Source organism: Pantherophis guttatus, chromosome 16 (assembly GCF_059756535.1).
Source record: "Pantherophis guttatus breed Tessera chromosome 16, ASM5975653v1, whole genome shotgun sequence".
NCBI lineage: Eukaryota > Metazoa > Chordata > Lepidosauria > Squamata > Colubridae > Pantherophis > Pantherophis guttatus.
In genome coordinates, this window is record NC_142078.1 from 19,982,080 (window position 1) to 19,999,215 (window position 17,136).

Below are 17,136 nucleotides of genomic sequence, written 5' to 3' on the forward strand. Positions count from 1 at the left end.
TCCTCCAGACTTTTGAATAACATGAGAATAAAGCTGAAAAGGGGCGCAGGCCCCCGAGGGGCTCCTTGCTGTCCCCCCAACTCCCTCTCTCTTCCCACAGCCCCTCCTTGTCTGCACACACACACACAGAGCGACCCATTTCTAGTGTCCCCCCCCTCCCGAGAGTTTTGAGCAACGGGTGGACCAGTCATTTTTCCCCACAATTCTGTGTTTTTCTGGCTGGAAGAGAGTCCCCATTAGCAAGGCCAGAGAGATGAATTGAAGACTTCAGAAGAACCCTTTGGGCTTCCCCAGGAGGCACCGCAGCAAATGGGCGCACGACAGATTTGAGACTGGCAGCTGAAATGCACCCTGCAGGATAGTCTTTGGCAGCCCCCGAGCTTCCCGCACCCGTCAGAAGAGCTGTTTGTGCTGGCAACGATCCTGCTCAACTAAAATGATTATCATCTTCCGACTCTCTTCTTGGTTCGTGTCTGTGCCACGCAAAAGGTCACCCTGTGTGAGTTGGCACCTGAGTGTGAGCGCAGTGGACCGCATGCCCAATGTTCACTGCTCTTGTCAGCGGGCGAAGCTGGGCTCGTGATCGGAGATGTTGATGTTGGCGCTTCTTTCTGACCCGCTGAGCGGTCAGAAATGGAAAATTCCACTCCCTTCAGTTTTCCTTTCAGCTCTGCCCCACTTGTGGAGACTGGAGGGAGCAGTCCTGCGGGGCAGAGGGAGGCAGTCCTCCCACTTGTCTCGTTTTAATGAACTGGTTTTCCACCTGGGCCTAAATTGTCCTCAAGGGGAAAGTAAGGAGCATAGAATATCAGATTGGAAGGGACCTTGGAGGTCTTCTAGTCCATCCCCCTGCACAAGGCAGGAGACCTTATACTATTCCAGTCAATTGGCTGTCTTAAAAACCTCCGGTATTGGAGCAGCCACAACCTCTGGAGGCCAGTTGTTCCACTGGTTAATTGTTCTCACTGTCAGGAAGTTTCTCCTTCGTTCTAGGTTGCTTCTCTCTTTCACAAGCTCCCCCCATCCATTGTTTCTTGGGCTCCCTTGGGGGATTCCCCCAGAGGTGAGACACGGGACATAACAGCACGCACACATACACACAAACATACCACAAAAGAGGTGCATTTGCTGAATCTATTTATTAGGAGAGCATCAAGGATGTTTATGTTTTAGTGAAGACAAAATTGCACAGAGTGGCTGCCGCGGTGGAGTTTCCGATGCTTCTGCTCTGGTTGTTCCAGGGAAAGCAGCACAGGAGCCAAAAGGGAATCCCTCTGGAGGGGCCTTCTGGGTGTCCCAGCCCCCATCTGTATTGCCACACACTGACAAAGGGATCCAGATCTCAGTGGCGTCCCCAGCCAGGGGGGCTCACCCTAGAAACGGTCCCTCTGGCATTAAGGTCTTCTCCATCAGACTTGGCTAGGCGGATTTTGGAGTGGCATCTGCAGACACAAAGTCAGGACAGTTCAGTTATCGGCCGCTTCTAATTCCCAGCAACCGACTCACAAGATGCAAAGAGAGAAGTGGGGGAGCAGCAAAGCTTTCCCCCCCACCCCAGGCATGGAGGGGGGGTTGTTCCTAAGTTAGAGCTGGGTTTTGTTTATACCGAGGGATCTTGAAAATAAACCCCCTCCTTCTCTGTGGAAGTGACTGCACCAAACATGATGCGATTTATATGAATTCAGCCCCCCACCATCCATGAATTTGGGCAGCCATTACGAAGAGAGGTCTGAAAAACGGGGCGGGGGATGGTCTGGCTACCTCTGGATCCAATCAAGAGCCAGGAGGGGCTTCGCTGCACGGATGTCGAGCATTTGTGGGTGCTCCAGCTGGAAACACCATCAGGGCTCTGGCCTGCCTTTTGCTGTTCCCCCCCCCCCATCTCCCTCCTCCAGATGCTTCCCTTTCCTTCCCCTTTGAGCCCCTCCTGAGAGCCTCCATTTGCAGGATGCTGGCAGCCCCTCAGTTATCAGCCCAGGTGGGATCCGATTTTTCCATCCGACAAGGATGGCTGCCCAATTCCATTCCCTCATTCCTCTTCTCCGTTTTTTGCAGGCTCACTGCCAAAGTTTTAGATGTGTGTCCTTCTATGCGTGTATGTGTGTGCCTTTTTGTGCAAAACGGCCTGGTAGAGGAGCAAGTGAATTCAGGGAGCATCCGAGCAAGGAAGGACGTAAAAGACCCTGGCCAAACACACCAGTCTCTCCTTGCTGGGTGGGTGATTGTGATCTGGACAAGCTTTCCCCCTGTGGCTTCTTTCTTGGTTCCTCTCTCTTTGACCGAGGCCCCTCTTGGCATCTTACCTTTCCTGGCCAAGAGGAATATCTGCTCTCTGTCTATATGCATTTCCGTAGCGAAGTCTATGAAGGACTGCTTCACGGAATCGGACACGGACATCTCCCTGGCTGCAGAAAGGAAGAAGAGGCAGACCTGAGCTGAACGGGCTTCTTGGGTCTCCTCCCCCTCCCCACAGATTTCTGTGGGGAGAATGCCCTTCACATAGGGTGGACACCAATGGGCAGGAAGACCTTTTCCATCCGAACGAAAGCCCTGAAGATGGAATCCACCCTGATCTTAGTGGTGGCAGAGTGACACCTGATCGGCGTGGGCCCCGTTATAACCCAGGGGGGCTCCTGAGCGCAGGGAGCAGCTGGGTCTGGGTTGGGCTGGAAAGAGAAGTCGCCCCACAGGATGGTTGTTGATTTCTTGCAGCAGGTGGGACCAGAAACACAAAACCAGAAACCGTGACACTCTTGTGGCACTCCAGGCAATGCAGCTGATGTGGCTGACCCCAGTGGTGAAATCCAATTTTTTTTTACTAACGATTCTGAGGGCGTGGCTTGGTGGGCATGGCAGGGGAAGGATACTGCGAAATCCCCATTCCCTCCCCACTCTAGGGCCAGCCAGAGGTGGTATTTGCCAGTTCTCCAAACTACTTAAAATTTCCGCTACCGGTTCTCCAGAACCTGTCAGAACCTGCTGGATTTCACCCCTGGCTGACCCCATGGCCACCCATGTCTCCCCATTGACCGCTCCTCCCCAGAGGGTCACGCATTGGTTGCATTGATCTCAAACTCTTCGACTGCCCAGGCGGGCCACCCGGCTACTCGAAAGGGAGAGGTGAAGGAGGCCCAGGTGTGGGTCTTCCCTCTTCCGTCCTTTTCCTTCTGGGCAAGGGGCCTCACAGAGGGACAGCCTCCTTTGCAATCCAGAATCGCCGCTGGTCAGGAGAGGGATGTGCCAATGAAGGAATCCCTCTTGGGCCATTCTGCTTCCCCCCCCCTTGGCGCAAGGGGGCTCTGGATACTCACCGTAGAGTGACACAAATATGCAGAATACGCCCTCATTGTCCTTCAGGTCTCTGACACTGGTGATGGCGTAGGTCTTGCAATCCGTCTTCCTCTTGTCTATGATTTTGTCCCCCCATTCTGGCAGAAAAAGCAGAAGGAGGCCACCCCAAGTTACCGGTGGGGCCAGGCCGTTGCAAAAAGCTTAAACCAGATTCATCCTGTCCTTCTAAGTACATTCTCAAAAGGCAAACTGATATTTCATTCTGTTATTAACCTCCATTTAACACAGGAGCCACACATGTAAACCGTGCATCAACATGAAATCAGTTAAGTATAAAAAAAGGTTTAATTTTGGCAGCTTGGAAGGTTAACTTCTCTCCCGGGGTAGAGGTAGCCCAGACGTTTCCAGTGGAAGGGAGTTCCTCGGGGGCCTTAGATCACCTCCTGGGTCAGAAGGTGGGGATGTGGGTTAATGGCTTCGGTCAACCTGCTGCTCCTCAGACGTTTGGAGCTAAGGATCCCAGGACGGGCCAGGCTGTTTTTCCAGCTCCTCCCTGATTTGTGGAGCTCTAAGGGGAGCTGGGCTGGGGGTCCTGGCCCCTGCTGCAGGACCCACTTGGGGACACCCCCACGGATCTCCCCATGAGACCCGCCTCTCCCCAGAAAAACTGACCGGGCTAGATGCCCTCTGGCTAGAGAGGAGCCCCTCCGACTCATACCAACCGCTTTTGTGCAAATATACCCCGTCCTTCTGTTTCGTGTAGGTCATCTCCACGTCCATGGACCCATATTCCCTGCAGAAACAAGCGACGGGAGGAGCCCTGAGGCAGCTGCAGAATCAGCCCCGTGGCTCAGCTCCTCCCTTGGCCAGAAAAAGCTTCAGGCGGGGGGGGGGGGAAGATGCTGGCATCAGCAGACTCTCACTCAGCAAACCCCCCCCCCCATCCTACAACTGGGGAGGGCCTCTGCTTCTCCTGCTAATCCTCACAGGAAAAAAAATTTCCCCTTGATCCCCACTGAGATCTCCTGGGGCCACGGCAGGCATTCCAGAATGGGCTGGCAAGGCTTAAGCCCCTGGCAAGGCTGGTGAGGACATCCCAGCCCCCCAGCCCTGAAACCCAGCATCCCCACCACTCTCCAAGGCACAAGTGCCCACCCTCCCACCCTCAGCCAGGGGGCAGAGGGCAGGGGGATTACGGGCCCAGGCCTGGCCCAGCACAGCGGGCACTCACGTCATGAAGTTGGTAGAGACGGTGAAGCTTCCCTCCTCCTGGCTGGTTATGTTGCAGCTCATCATCTCCTTAGCCATAAACTGCACCATCCATTCACAGTTGGAGCCTATGCCATGGATGTACCAGTGCCCTAGAATCTGGGGACAACGCTTGGTTAGCCAACCCAGGTTCCCTGGTGGGCGTGCCAGGGAAGTTGGACCAGGGCAGCCCATCTGGACCCTCCTGCCCAGTTTATCGGGGGCTCTTTTGCAGGGAGAGGCAGCCCGGCTCGGTTACCTGCCCAGGACTGCATTGGTTGGCCTCATCAGAGGCGGCAGCGGGAAGGCAGAGGAAGGCGAGCCCCATGACAGACAGCCAAAGCGGTCTCATCCTGCCCAGGTGCTTGGTCCCTGCTCAGCCAAGGAGACCCCTGGAGAAGCTGGTTCCCCAAGAGCTTTTATAGCGCTCAGACGTCACTTCAACTCCCGACGGCCGGCGACATCCTCTCTGAACTGCTGGAGGGCATTGCTGCCAGCACAAAGGGCGATTATCTTAGCCCGCACAAAGGGCCATTGCTTTGCCTGGCCAAAGAGCCTGCAGGCTTTTGGGTGGCCTCCAGCCAGAAAGCTGGCCTGCCTTCTCCCTCCACCCCCCACCCCCACTTCAGGATGGAGGTTGGCCAAGGACAGCTGATACCAAGCCTGCCCACTGCTCTCTGGGCCCCGCTTGTCCCTCCGTTTCCTTGAGGCGCCCAAAGCAAAGGAAAGACCCCGAATGCCCTCCAGCTCGGGCACAACTGAAATGACAATAATGACAGCCACAGAGCAGCACCACAAACTTCAGAGAAGGGGGACCTTTGAGCAGGCAGCATTTAAACCATAAACCTCTTTAACCAGGTTTAGGAGCAGGTTTAGGGCTGGGACTTGGTTCTCATTCAGACATTCCTTCTCGGAAGATCCGGATGCTTTAAAGGACCTGTGCGTTGTAAAAACAAAAGCTTGTATTTGAAATGTTATATGTGGAGACGTGTGTGTAAATATGTGATTCATATGACTGCCGGATCACAAGAAGACAACATCACAGGAGGTTTACCCTCTTTCCTATTCTTTTAACTTTAACTTTGTGTCCCTCTCGGGAAAATTCAGCTCTCTGAGTGGATTAAAAGGTGCAGCATTGTGATTTAGGTTAGGAGGCTTGGAGATCGATTTCATTCAAGCTGGCTTCTGCATTTTCCCAGCACATTCGGTTTCCTGCAGCCTCAGGCAGTGGGAAGGCCTTGCAGGAGCCCCACAAAAAACATGGCTAAAAAAGAGGGGAAATTGTAATCTCTTTATTTCCAGGGAAGGAGGAAGGAAAGTGGGCAAGGCGAATGAGGAAGGAGGGTGGGGGGGTAAGAGGTGGGAGACCAGCAGTTATGGCTTCCGGGCTGAAGCGTCAGGAACAGGAGGGTCTTTGGCTGCACAGGGAGAGGCCGGTTCTCTTCAGCCGCTGAAAAATAAAGCAGCAGGAAGAGGGGATTGGAGCCTGTTCCCCAAAACCCCTCTTCTTCCACCAACGTTTCTCTCCAGAGTCATCCACACAACCTTTACCAAACCGGCCCCTCTCTTTAGAACAAGATACTGGACCAGGGAAATTTTACGGCACCCACACACACCCCTCACTCGCCAGTGGCCGCTTAGAGGCACCTCTTCTCCTGCACATAATAGCTGGAAGGCACACATCAGTGGTGGGTTGCTCCCGGTCCGGTCCGGTTCTATAGAACCGGTAATAAAACTGACAGGAGGCTCCACCCACCCACCATGACGTCATCATGGGTGATCTGTGCATGCATAGAAGTGTGCGCACGTGCGGTCCCGCTGCAAACAGGTAGTAAAGGTAAGTGGAACCCACCCCTGGCACACATACACACACACACACACACGTACCCCCCCCCGTGCCCCATTTCAACCCTTTGCAAGGCAATTGCACTCACCTAATTTGCTTGAAACATTTATCTGCAATGCAGAGAAAGACATGGTCAGTCTCAAAGGCTGGGCAGGATTTAGGGGCCACTCAAAGGCAGGAGGGCAGCAGCTCCTTCTCAGCCGGGGGGAGAGTGTTGGGGGCCTGGGGGTTCCCTGCAAGGGCTTCCCTGCCCCCCTGTGGGGCTCACCATTCCCTTAGCTGCAATTCCCTGCTGCTCCCACTCCCCAGCTGCCCTCTTCCGCCTTCTCTGGGGTTCCCAGGTGTCCTATGGGCTCGACACCCACCAAAGGGTCTCTGAAGCAAATGCATGAAAAGGGGCCCTCCGCTCACCAGACAAGGGTGGGACCACCAGATCGCCCATGAGCCCCATCTTCTGGCAATAGGCCTTGAATCTGTCCAGGTTCTCACTTCCCTTTAGGTCTTTGCCTGCAAGGGAAAAGGGAACACGGGGAGGAGGGTTAGAGCTATTCCCACGGGCACTGGACGTGGGAGGCTCTGAGGAGTGATCCCCAAACTCCCTGCTGGAGGAGGAGCCGCTGAGAGGAACCCCCGCGCAGATCCCCCCAATCTGGGGACCGGGAAGCAATGTTGGAGATCTGAGTTCAAGGCTTGCTCAACGGTCCTGCAGAAGGGAGCAAGGCTGATGGACAGGCAAGCCTTCGGAGAGAGAAAAGAGCCCAGGTTGACATGGGCAGCCACCCCCACCCCCATCATCCACAGCTGTTTTGGTTTATGGCCCTGCCTAGGTGCCCCCCCGACCCTGGGTTCAAGAAGCAGGAGATCACCCACTGTAAAGCTGGAGACTCCTGCTGGGGGGCATCCCCTTCATCTCCCACTGGACGTAGACGATGGCGAAGTTGGCATCGCTGGCCAGCACCCGCAGGTCCTTCTTGCCCTTCTCTGCAGAGGGGGAAGCAGCGGGGGGGGCAATCAGTAGCCCCTCCTTGGAGGCTCCCTCTGGGCCCTTCTCCCCACCCACCCACAATCTCTGGAAAAGCAAATGGGGCACTCTGCACGTGCTCGGAATCACACTCATCTTCTCTAACAAAAAGAAAGCCCCGGTGGCTGGGGGTCCCACTCGGGGGTCTCCCTCCCTACCGTCACTTGCGGTGAAGTGTCCCGGCTGCTCCGTCTTCATATAGGTGCCTTTCATCCCTTCGCAATCTTCTCCCCTTGAAAGCAGCAAAAAGAAGCAGCGTGGGGGGAGAGTTTGGGCTGGCAAAAGAGACGCCATTTCTGGGCTTGCTTTGGGTGGCTGTCATTCACCCCCCACCCCCCCCACTCCCATCTGTGTGTGTGTGTGTGTGTGTGTGTGTGTGTGAGAGAGAGAGAGAGGGGGGGGAGGATTCCAGTTGCTCCCAGAGATTTAGTCCTGGGGCACCGCCCTGAACCCCGAAGGGAGCAGGAGGCTTAAATCAGGGCTGGGTGAACCTGTGTTGTTGTGACACCCCCACCCCCACCCCCGTCTGTCAGGGGAAAATTGGGGGGGGCAGGATCAAGTAGGAGCCAAACCACAAAAGCTATTTACAAAAGGTAATAAGTTTCTATCTCCAGGTTGCCATTGGGTAAGGGGACAATCCGGGCTGCCGGTGTCGTGATGATGTCCTTCAGGCTCTGGAGCATGGGGTCAGTGGAGGCGAGAGCCGGGACGTGCCACTTCCCTGCAAACTGCAAAGGGCCCCCCGTGGTTAAACCGGCAGGCCTGTCCCCTCCTGCCCAGCCCTCCCCCTCCTGAGGCAGTGGGGCCTTTGCATTTTGCACACACACCCCGGGAAGGGTTGCTGCTTCTGCCCGAGAGAGAAAGGGCAGAGACGAGACGGACCACAGGGAAACTGTAAAACCTCAGGAAGCCCTGACGTTTATGTTGCTGAGGTAGACTGCGCTTGAATATGGAGAGGCAGTTTGGCTGAGGACCACAGAACGTTTGCGCAGGAGGTCCACAGCCAGATGGGCTGCAGTTTAGGAGATGGGCTTGCAAGCTCTCGCCCACATCCGGAGTCCTGGAAGTGGCTCGGACATCCCCCAAGCCCCCCTTCCCTGCAACCGTCCGGTACCCTTTTAAGGTCGAAGTTTGGATCCACTTCCACATCGGCCTGGACGCCAAACATGCAGAACGCTGCGAGGCTGAGCAGGGCGGCCTCCATGCTGGTGGGTCTGCCTTGGTGCTCCTCACGTGCCAGCAGGAGGGCAGAAGGGGTGGCCGGCCCTCTGGGGCACCCACATTTATACCTCTCCCTGGCACTTGACAGGAAGCGGGGCTTATGCAAGGCTTTGGGCAACTGGTGTCCGGTAACATGGCATTAAGGGATAAGAGATGCTGCAGTTGAGCCACCCCAGGGAGGAGGAGGAGGAGGAGGAGGAGGAAGCACAGCCTGCAACCCAACCTCCCTTTTATCTAAATCCCCTCTAAATCCCCAAGACTGGAGAGGGGCTTCCTTCAATGCCAGGCCTCAAGGAAAAACAATGGTGCAACTCTCTCTCTCTCTCTCTCTCTCTCTCACACACACACACACACACACACACCGAGGAAAAAACCCACTCTGGCCCCAAAAATCCCCACCTCCCGCTTGGAAAGATCAAGCAAAAGTGCTGCAGAATTCTTTGCTAGGCAAAAGGCTAAAGAAAGCAGGGACACCGTGTGTGTCTCTGTGTGTGTTGTTGTTGTGTGTGTGTTGTGTTTGTGTGTGCAAACAAAGGGGTTGGACCTGAAAGGGGAGTGAGCAGGGGGGAGCTTTGTCCAGCTGCCCAGAAAGGCTGGCTAGGATCTCATCCTTTGAGAGAAGCAGCAGTGAGAGAAAGGACTGGCGACAGAAAAGTTGTATTTTTCCATTTTTAGAGAACTTTTTAAAATGGTCCAAGAAGAATCTCAGACATTAAAACCTCCCTCAGGCCCAAAAGACAAGACACCCCCCCCATCCCACTTCCCACCTTCCCACCAAAAGGCAGCAGAAGCGACACCGGACTGTGTTACATTTTCTTTTATTATTGCTGTTATTAATATTTCCGGGGCAGGAGAAAGGCTGCTATCAGGCGAGAGGCAGGCAGGGTGCTGGGCTGGTGGGGAAAGGCGGCCACAGGGAGAGTTCCAGCGCTATGGGGAGAAAGGGGTCTTCGGCCCCCCCCACCTCCCTTGGAAGAGGGAGCCAGAAGCCAGGCGAGTAACTGCAGAGAAAAGGGAGGAAGAGAAAGTTATTTCTTTGGATATTGCCTGTTTTTTAAAAATAAATAAATAAATAAATAAATAAATAAATAAATAAATAAATAAATAAATAAATAAATAAATAAATAAATAAATAAATAAATAAATAAATAAATAAATAAATAAAATGTATTAAATGTTCAAAAGAAACATTAAAATGCCAACTAATGTAAGGGGGAAATAAGAAGTGAAATAACAAAAAAAGAAAAAAGTTAAAAAGTGACACAAACCTTTACATTCTTGGATACTTTCTGGCGAGCCAAAGCCAGAACAAAAGCCACTCACCTACACACTTTCTCCCATGCAGAGATCTGGTCAGAAGGAAGAGAGGGAAAGGGGTCAAAAGAGGCCTTGGGGCAGCCCCTCCGCTGGCACCCACCACCAGCCCGGGCCCGCCTGCCCGCCACACGCCCTCACCAGTCCGGGGCAGGATGAGGATATCCTCCTGGGCAAGGCCCTGGTTCAAGGCCGTCTGGGTGAACTTCGCCAGGAGCTCCGGGCGCAGCTGCTTCTGCCTCCCTGGCACCAGAAAGCAGAGCGGGTGAGGGACCCTGGCACTCCCCCGCAGCGGCCTCCCCTGGCAGAGCCCGCCTGCAGAAGGGCTGGGGAGGCACCGGCTGCACCTACCGTACAGGGTGACCATGGTGAAGGTGTCGGCCCCCTTGGTGATGGTGTCTCCCAGCAGTGCGTACTCGTCGTAGTTGGTCTCCAGCACCCGGATGTTGTGGGCACTTCCTGACCCTGAAAGAGGAGCAGACACGGGGAGGGGGCCCCTAGCCAGAGCCCACAGGGAGTAAGGGTTGAGGACCCCTCCCCTTATAGGCAGGCAGAGGGTCTCCCTCCATTGCAACCCTCTTGGCAGCCACATCATTGTCTCTGGGGGGGGGGAGGGCGGGAATCTGTCTCAGCTCCTCCCTCCCTATCCCTGGGGCTTCCAGGCTAGCCTTCCCACGAGTCCCATCATGCTGGCTGGGGCTGATGGGAATGGGTGCCCAATGCGTCTGGCGCTGCCCTGAATGAGTTGGGGAAGCAGTGTTGGCTTTGGTTGCCTTCCTCCGGCAGGGGAGGGCAGGGATGAGGAAGAGGAGGCTGGGGAGGGGGGACTAGGCTGGGGGGGCACGGTAGGCAAGAAGGCTGATCCTATGGGCTCCCTTGTTGCCCTTCTGCTCCTCCAGCCTTCTTCCCCCCCCCCCGGGGGGGCTGGGGGCAGGACAGGACAGGAAAGAGGGGGCTAATCCCTCTGGCTAGGAAATGCTGGAAGCTGGACAGGGGCAGGGGCTGCCAACCAGTTTCCTCCTGCTGGCAAACCCGAATGTTCGATCAGCCCCCTTTGGACGGAGGTGAGCAGAAAGAGAGCAGGGGGTCTTCAGGGGCTCCCACGTACAAGGGCTGGTGTAGGTGAAGCGCCCAGGCTCCTCCGTCCGGAGGAAAAGGGTCCTCTTGGTCTCGCACTGGTCAAGCCTGTCAGGGAGGGAGGGAGGGAGGGAGGGAGAGGTTAGGCAAGGAGGCTGCCGCAGCAGGGCTGGCTCTGGGGGCACCAACCGATCTGGGCAGCTCACAGCTCTGGCACAGGGGCCCCGAGTCTCCCCACAACCCCCTCCCTCCAGAAGAGCCCCCTTACTTGGGGTAGGTGGAGGCGATGTCCAGGTTCCCGTCTTCCGTGGGCGAGACCACCGTGGTGCACATCTTGATGACCTGCCTTTTCTCTTTGAACCAGCGGGAGTTGGAGGCCAGGCCGATGCTGTACCAGCTGCCTGTGAACTGGGGGAGGGGGGGAGAAGAGTCAGGCCTCCCCACAGGGCACCCTTGACCTCCCCCTCCCCTCTTTGGTTCAGACCACCCAGCCAGGAGGGCATTTGGTAAAAGAGCAGAAATGAGAAGGTTTGGCTGGGGCCACTTCGTGCCATCGGCCACGCCGGGCCCCAAAGATCCTGATGGACCGAATGGAGCTGGGATCCTTCCAGGTTCAAAAAAGTCAGGAGCAGCAGAAAAGGGGGAGCTCTTAAACTCAGGGTGGGTGGGAAAGGTTGCTTCCATGTGTGGCAGCCTCTGATTCCCACCCTCCCTTGAACGCCCCCCCCCCCGCAGCGCAGCCCTTCGCAAGGAGTATGGATGGGGGCTCTTCCTCCATATCCTTCGGACACCCCCACACCCCCCGACACACAGAGCCAAGGACCCTGAGCCTTTCCGCCCAGCGGCTCAGCTGAGGAGCCCGAGAGGTTTGCCGCAGGGCGCCAGGGTGGCTCTCCCGTTACCTGCTCTTGCTGGAAGTCAGCCTGAACGGGCAGCTCGGCCTGCACCTGCAGCAGGCAAAGGAGGGCCAACACGGCAGACAGCTGTGCCCACATGCCGAGGCTCCTGGGCTCTACCTGGTGCGGCGTCTCTGCAAAGGCTTCCGCAGGGATGGTCAGCCAGAAACCAGGGCGGGCGGCTATATATTGGCCAGCCCAGCAGCAGGTCAAGGGGCGACCTGTGCTGGAGGCCGGCCCCTGCTTCCCCCCTGCCCCCTCCCGGCAGCATTACGCAAGCCGAAAGCAGGAAAACAGAACGGGCAACGGGGCCCCTGCTCTGCTCTGCTCTGCTCTGCAGGGTCCAGCTGTGAGAGCATCAGCCCACAGGCCCACCAAAGAGATCCCCCCCCCCGCTGGAAAGTGGAGGAGCCTGCCCCCCCTCCCATCACCCGGGCTGTGTGCAGTGGGACGGCCCCTCCCTCTCTGGCTCTCACCCCTGCTGTACAAAGTGCAGGGCTGCCTCATTCAACGCGGCACAGAGGAGAAGGGAAGGAGCCAACGGAAGGACAGCCTGACCACGGTGCCCAGACCTCGGCTGCCCCTCAGCCTCAGGACCAGCCCGCCTTGCCGCTTCCTTCTGGGGTGGGGGGGGGGCATTTTGCTTGGTGTCTTGGCAGGAAGAAGAGGAATAGCAGTGCTGGGCCAGTTTGAAGGTCCAGCCGCACCGTCCATTCCGCACTTCCCAGGCCAAGAAAGCCTAAGACCCTTGCAGTGGGGGGGGGGGTGCTGATGCATTGGCAGTGGGGGGGCGGATGGTCTGGAGTCCCCGGAGGAGAGGCCCAATTGAGTCCGAAAGAGGGCCAAAGAGCATTCTGGCAGCTGCCGGACTGGACGCGGAGTCGAGCCCCTTCTCAGGCTCGGCTGGATGAGGGGCAGGATGGGGCAGCTGAGCTGAGTGGGGAGGGCAAGGGGCTGGAGATCAGCAGGGGCCGTGTTTGGGAAAGGAGACGGGGAATAGCCACCCTACTGACCGGGGCTGAACAAGCCTCTGGGTCTGGCCAGACTCCTCCCCAGCCCCGGCCCTTCCAGAAGGGGTCAGGGAAGGAGCCGGCCAGCAAGAGCACCAAGAGCTAAAGAAAGCAGGGACACCGTGTGTGTCTCTGTGTGTGTTGTTGTTGTGTGTGTGTTGTGTTTGTGTGTGCAAACAAAGGGGTTGGACCTGAAAGGGGAGTGAGCAGGGGGGAGCTTTGTCCAGCTGCCCAGAAAGGCTGGCTAGGATCTCATCCTTTGAGAGAAGCAGCAGTGAGAGAAAGGACTGGCGACAGAAAAGTTGTATTTTTCCATTTTTAGAGAACTTTTTAAAATGGTCCAAGAAGAATCTCAGACATTAAAACCTCCCTCAGGCCCAAAAGACAAGACACCCCCCCCATCCCACTTCCCACCTTCCCACCAAAAGGCAGCAGAAGCGACACCGGACTGTGTTACATTTTCTTTTATTATTGCTGTTATTAATATTTCCGGGGCAGGAGAAAGGCTGCTATCAGGCGAGAGGCAGGCAGGGTGCTGGGCTGGTGGGGAAAGGCGGCCACAGGGAGAGTTCCAGCGCTATGGGGAGAAAGGGGTCTTCGGCCCCCCCCACCTCCCTTGGAAGAGGGAGCCAGAAGCCAGGCGAGTAACTGCAGAGAAAAGGGAGGAAGAGAAAGTTATTTCTTTGGATATTGCCTGTTTTTTAAAAATAAATAAATAAATAAATAAATAAATAAATAAATAAATAAATAAATAAATAAATAAATAAATAAATAAATAAATAAATAAATAAATAAATAAATAAATAAATAAATAAAATGTATTAAATGTTCAAAAGAAACATTAAAATGCCAACTAATGTAAGGGGGAAATAAGAAGTGAAATAACAAAAAAAGAAAAAAGTTAAAAAGTGACACAAACCTTTACATTCTTGGATACTTTCTGGCGAGCCAAAGCCAGAACAAAAGCCACTCACCTACACACTTTCTCCCATGCAGAGATCTGGTCAGAAGGAAGAGAGGGAAAGGGGTCAAAAGAGGCCTTGGGGCAGCCCCTCCGCTGGCACCCACCACCAGCCCGGGCCCGCCTGCCCGCCACACGCCCTCACCAGTCCGGGGCAGGATGAGGATATCCTCCTGGGCAAGGCCCTGGTTCAAGGCCGTCTGGGTGAACTTCGCCAGGAGCTCCGGGCGCAGCTGCTTCTGCCTCCCTGGCACCAGAAAGCAGAGCGGGTGAGGGACCCTGGCACTCCCCCGCAGCGGCCTCCCCTGGCAGAGCCCGCCTGCAGAAGGGCTGGGGAGGCACCGGCTGCACCTACCGTACAGGGTGACCATGGTGAAGGTGTCGGCCCCCTTGGTGATGGTGTCTCCCAGCAGTGCGTACTCGTCGTAGTTGGTCTCCAGCACCCGGATGTTGTGGGCACTTCCTGACCCTGAAAGAGGAGCAGACACGGGGAGGGGGCCCCTAGCCAGAGCCCACAGGGAGTAAGGGTTGAGGACCCCTCCCCTTATAGGCAGGCAGAGGGTCTCCCTCCATTGCAACCCTCTTGGCAGCCACATCATTGTCTCTGGGGGGGGGGAGGGCGGGAATCTGTCTCAGCTCCTCCCTCCCTATCCCTGGGGCTTCCAGGCTAGCCTTCCCACGAGTCCCATCATGCTGGCTGGGGCTGATGGGAATGGGTGCCCAATGCGTCTGGCGCTGCCCTGAATGAGTTGGGGAAGCAGTGTTGGCTTTGGTTGCCTTCCTCCGGCAGGGGAGGGCAGGGATGAGGAAGAGGAGGCTGGGGAGGGGGGACTAGGCTGGGGGGGCACGGTAGGCAAGAAGGCTGATCCTATGGGCTCCCTTGTTGCCCTTCTGCTCCTCCAGCCTTCTTCCCCCCCCCCCGGGGGGGCTGGGGGCAGGACAGGACAGGAAAGAGGGGGCTAATCCCTCTGGCTAGGAAATGCTGGAAGCTGGACAGGGGCAGGGGCTGCCAACCAGTTTCCTCCTGCTGGCAAACCCGAATGTTCGATCAGCCCCCTTTGGACGGAGGTGAGCAGAAAGAGAGCAGGGGGTCTTCAGGGGCTCCCACGTACAAGGGCTGGTGTAGGTGAAGCGCCCAGGCTCCTCCGTCCGGAGGAAAAGGGTCCTCTTGGTCTCGCACTGGTCAAGCCTGTCAGGGAGGGAGGGAGGGAGGGAGGGAGAGGTTAGGCAAGGAGGCTGCCGCAGCAGGGCTGGCTCTGGGGGCACCAACCGATCTGGGCAGCTCACAGCTCTGGCACAGGGGCCCCGAGTCTCCCCACAACCCCCTCCCTCCAGAAGAGCCCCCTTACTTGGGGTAGGTGGAGGCGATGTCCAGGTTCCCGTCTTCCGTGGGCGAGACCACCGTGGTGCACATCTTGATGACCTGCCTTTTCTCTTTGAACCAGCGGGAGTTGGAGGCCAGGCCGATGCTGTACCAGCTGCCTGTGAACTGGGGGAGGGGGGGAGAAGAGTCAGGCCTCCCCACAGGGCACCCTTGACCTCCCCCTCCCCTCTTTGGTTCAGACCACCCAGCCAGGAGGGCATTTGGTAAAAGAGCAGAAATGAGAAGGTTTGGCTGGGGCCACTTCGTGCCATCGGCCACGCCGGGCCCCAAAGATCCTGATGGACCGAATGGAGCTGGGATCCTTCCAGGTTCAAAAAAGTCAGGAGCAGCAGAAAAGGGGGAGCTCTTAAACTCAGGGTGGGTGGGAAAGGTTGCTTCCATGTGTGGCAGCCTCTGATTCCCACCCTCCCTTGAACGCCCCCCCCCCCGCAGCGCAGCCCTTCGCAAGGAGTATGGATGGGGGCTCTTCCTCCATATCCTTCGGACACCCCCACACCCCCCGACACACAGAGCCAAGGACCCTGAGCCTTTCCGCCCAGCGGCTCAGCTGAGGAGCCCGAGAGGTTTGCCGCAGGGCGCCAGGGTGGCTCTCCCGTTACCTGCTCTTGCTGGAAGTCAGCCTGAACGGGCAGCTCGGCCTGCACCTGCAGCAGGCAAAGGAGGGCCAACACGGCAGACAGCTGTGCCCACATGCCGAGGCTCCTGGGCTCTACCTGGTGCGGCGTCTCTGCAAAGGCTTCCGCAGGGATGGTCAGCCAGAAACCAGGGCGGGCGGCTATATATTGGCCAGCCCAGCAGCAGGTCAAGGGGCGACCTGTGCTGGAGGCCGGCCCCTGCTTCCCCCCTGCCCCCTCCCGGCAGCATTACGCAAGCCGAAAGCAGGAAAACAGAACGGGCAACGGGGCCCCTGCTCTGCTCTGCTCTGCTCTGCAGGGTCCAGCTGTGAGAGCATCAGCCCACAGGCCCACCAAAGAGATCCCCCCCCCCGCTGGAAAGTGGAGGAGCCTGCCCCCCCTCCCATCACCCGGGCTGTGTGCAGTGGGACGGCCCCTCCCTCTCTGGCTCTCACCCCTGCTGTACAAAGTGCAGGGCTGCCTCATTCAACGCGGCACAGAGGAGAAGGGAAGGAGCCAACGGAAGGACAGCCTGACCACGGTGCCCAGACCTCGGCTGCCCCTCAGCCTCAGGACCAGCCCGCCTTGCCGCTTCCTTCTGGGGTGGGGGGGGGGGCATTTTGCTTGGTGTCTTGGCAGGAAGAAGAGGAATAGCAGTGCTGGGCCAGTTTGAAGGTCCAGCCGCACCGTCCATTCCGCACTTCCCAGGCCAAGAAAGCCTAAGACCCTTGCAGTGGGGGGGGGGGTGCTGATGCATTGGCAGTGGGGGGGCGGATGGTCTGGAGTCCCCGGAGGAGAGGCCCAATTGAGTCCGAAAGAGGGCCAAAGAGCATTCTGGCAGCTGCCGGACTGGACGCGGAGTCGAGCCCCTTCTCAGGCTCGGCTGGATGAGGGGCAGGATGGGGCAGCTGAGCTGAGTGGGGAGGGCAAGGGGCTGGAGATCAGCAGGGGCCGTGTTTGGGAAAGGAGACGGGGAATAGCCACCCTACTGACCGGGGCTGAACAAGCCTCTGGGTCTGGCCAGACTCCTCCCCAGCCCCGGCCCTTCCAGAAGGGGTCAGGGAAGGAGCCGGCCAGCAAGAGCACCATGGCTGCTGCCGCCCCCTTTGGAGCCAGAGGGTACCTTGCCAGAGCCAGGCGAGAGGGGCATGGCCCGGGGGGGGGGGGCTGGGTAAACAGCACGTGCAGAGGCTTCCTGCAGTTGGAACAGCAAAACAAGCCAGCCGCCAAGAGAACAGGCCGGGCTGGGCGGG

The 17,136-nt window shown here is 57.2% G+C and overlaps 4 protein-coding genes across 6 annotated transcripts; all 4 read right to left on the bottom strand.

Annotated features, from left to right (window-relative positions):
* Positions 1-1,120: 1,120 nt before the first annotated feature.
* LOC117676629 (extracellular fatty acid-binding protein-like) lies at positions 1,121-4,959 on the bottom strand. The gene is made up of 6 exons (XM_034436234.3): positions 4,799-4,959; positions 4,523-4,659; positions 4,014-4,084; positions 3,312-3,428; positions 2,304-2,405; positions 1,121-1,442 (listed from the first exon to the last, which is right to left on the bottom strand). The coding sequence occupies exons 1-6, from the start codon at positions 4,889-4,891 to the stop codon at positions 1,420-1,422; spliced, it is 543 nt and encodes a 180-aa protein (XP_034292125.2). The 5' UTR covers positions 4,892-4,959; the 3' UTR covers positions 1,121-1,419.
* Positions 4,960-5,816: 857 nt separating this feature from the next.
* LOC117676630 (lipocalin-like) lies at positions 5,817-8,669 on the bottom strand. Its single transcript, XM_034436235.2, has 7 exons — positions 8,521-8,669; positions 7,995-8,134; positions 7,565-7,638; positions 7,256-7,366; positions 6,797-6,892; positions 6,474-6,495; positions 5,817-5,989 (listed from the first exon to the last, which is right to left on the bottom strand). The coding sequence occupies exons 1-7, from the start codon at positions 8,608-8,610 to the stop codon at positions 5,983-5,985; spliced, it is 540 nt and encodes a 179-aa protein (XP_034292126.2). The 5' UTR covers positions 8,611-8,669; the 3' UTR covers positions 5,817-5,982.
* A 760-nt stretch (positions 8,670-9,429) lies between these two features.
* LOC117676549 (lipocalin-like) lies at positions 9,430-12,296 on the bottom strand. Of its 2 annotated transcripts, none has more exons than XR_009620646.2 (7): positions 11,921-12,296; positions 11,287-11,426; positions 11,050-11,126; positions 10,293-10,406; positions 10,083-10,184; positions 9,896-9,976; positions 9,430-9,628 (listed from the first exon to the last, which is right to left on the bottom strand). XR_009620646.2 is itself a non-coding variant. In XM_060683898.2 (7 exons), the coding sequence occupies exons 1-6, from the start codon at positions 12,011-12,013 to the stop codon at positions 9,951-9,953; spliced, it is 552 nt and encodes a 183-aa protein (XP_060539881.2). In that variant the 5' UTR covers positions 12,014-12,081; the 3' UTR covers positions 9,430-9,628. The 2 variants fall into 2 exon arrangements, 1 of the variants encoding a protein (XP_060539881.2); XM_060683898.2 differs by having other exon boundaries at positions 9,951-9,976; positions 11,921-12,081.
* A 1,077-nt stretch (positions 12,297-13,373) lies between these two features.
* On the bottom strand, positions 13,374-16,244 carry LOC148111829 (lipocalin-like). Of its 2 annotated transcripts, none has more exons than XR_015730115.1 (7): positions 15,869-16,244; positions 15,235-15,374; positions 14,998-15,074; positions 14,241-14,354; positions 14,031-14,132; positions 13,844-13,924; positions 13,374-13,572 (listed from the first exon to the last, which is right to left on the bottom strand). XR_015730115.1 is itself a non-coding variant. In XM_087879575.1 (7 exons), the coding sequence occupies exons 1-6, from the start codon at positions 15,959-15,961 to the stop codon at positions 13,899-13,901; spliced, it is 552 nt and encodes a 183-aa protein (XP_087735701.1). In that variant the 5' UTR covers positions 15,962-16,029; the 3' UTR covers positions 13,374-13,572. The 2 variants fall into 2 exon arrangements, 1 of the variants encoding a protein (XP_087735701.1); XM_087879575.1 differs by having other exon boundaries at positions 13,899-13,924; positions 15,869-16,029.
* Positions 16,245-17,136: the final 892 nt, after the last annotated feature.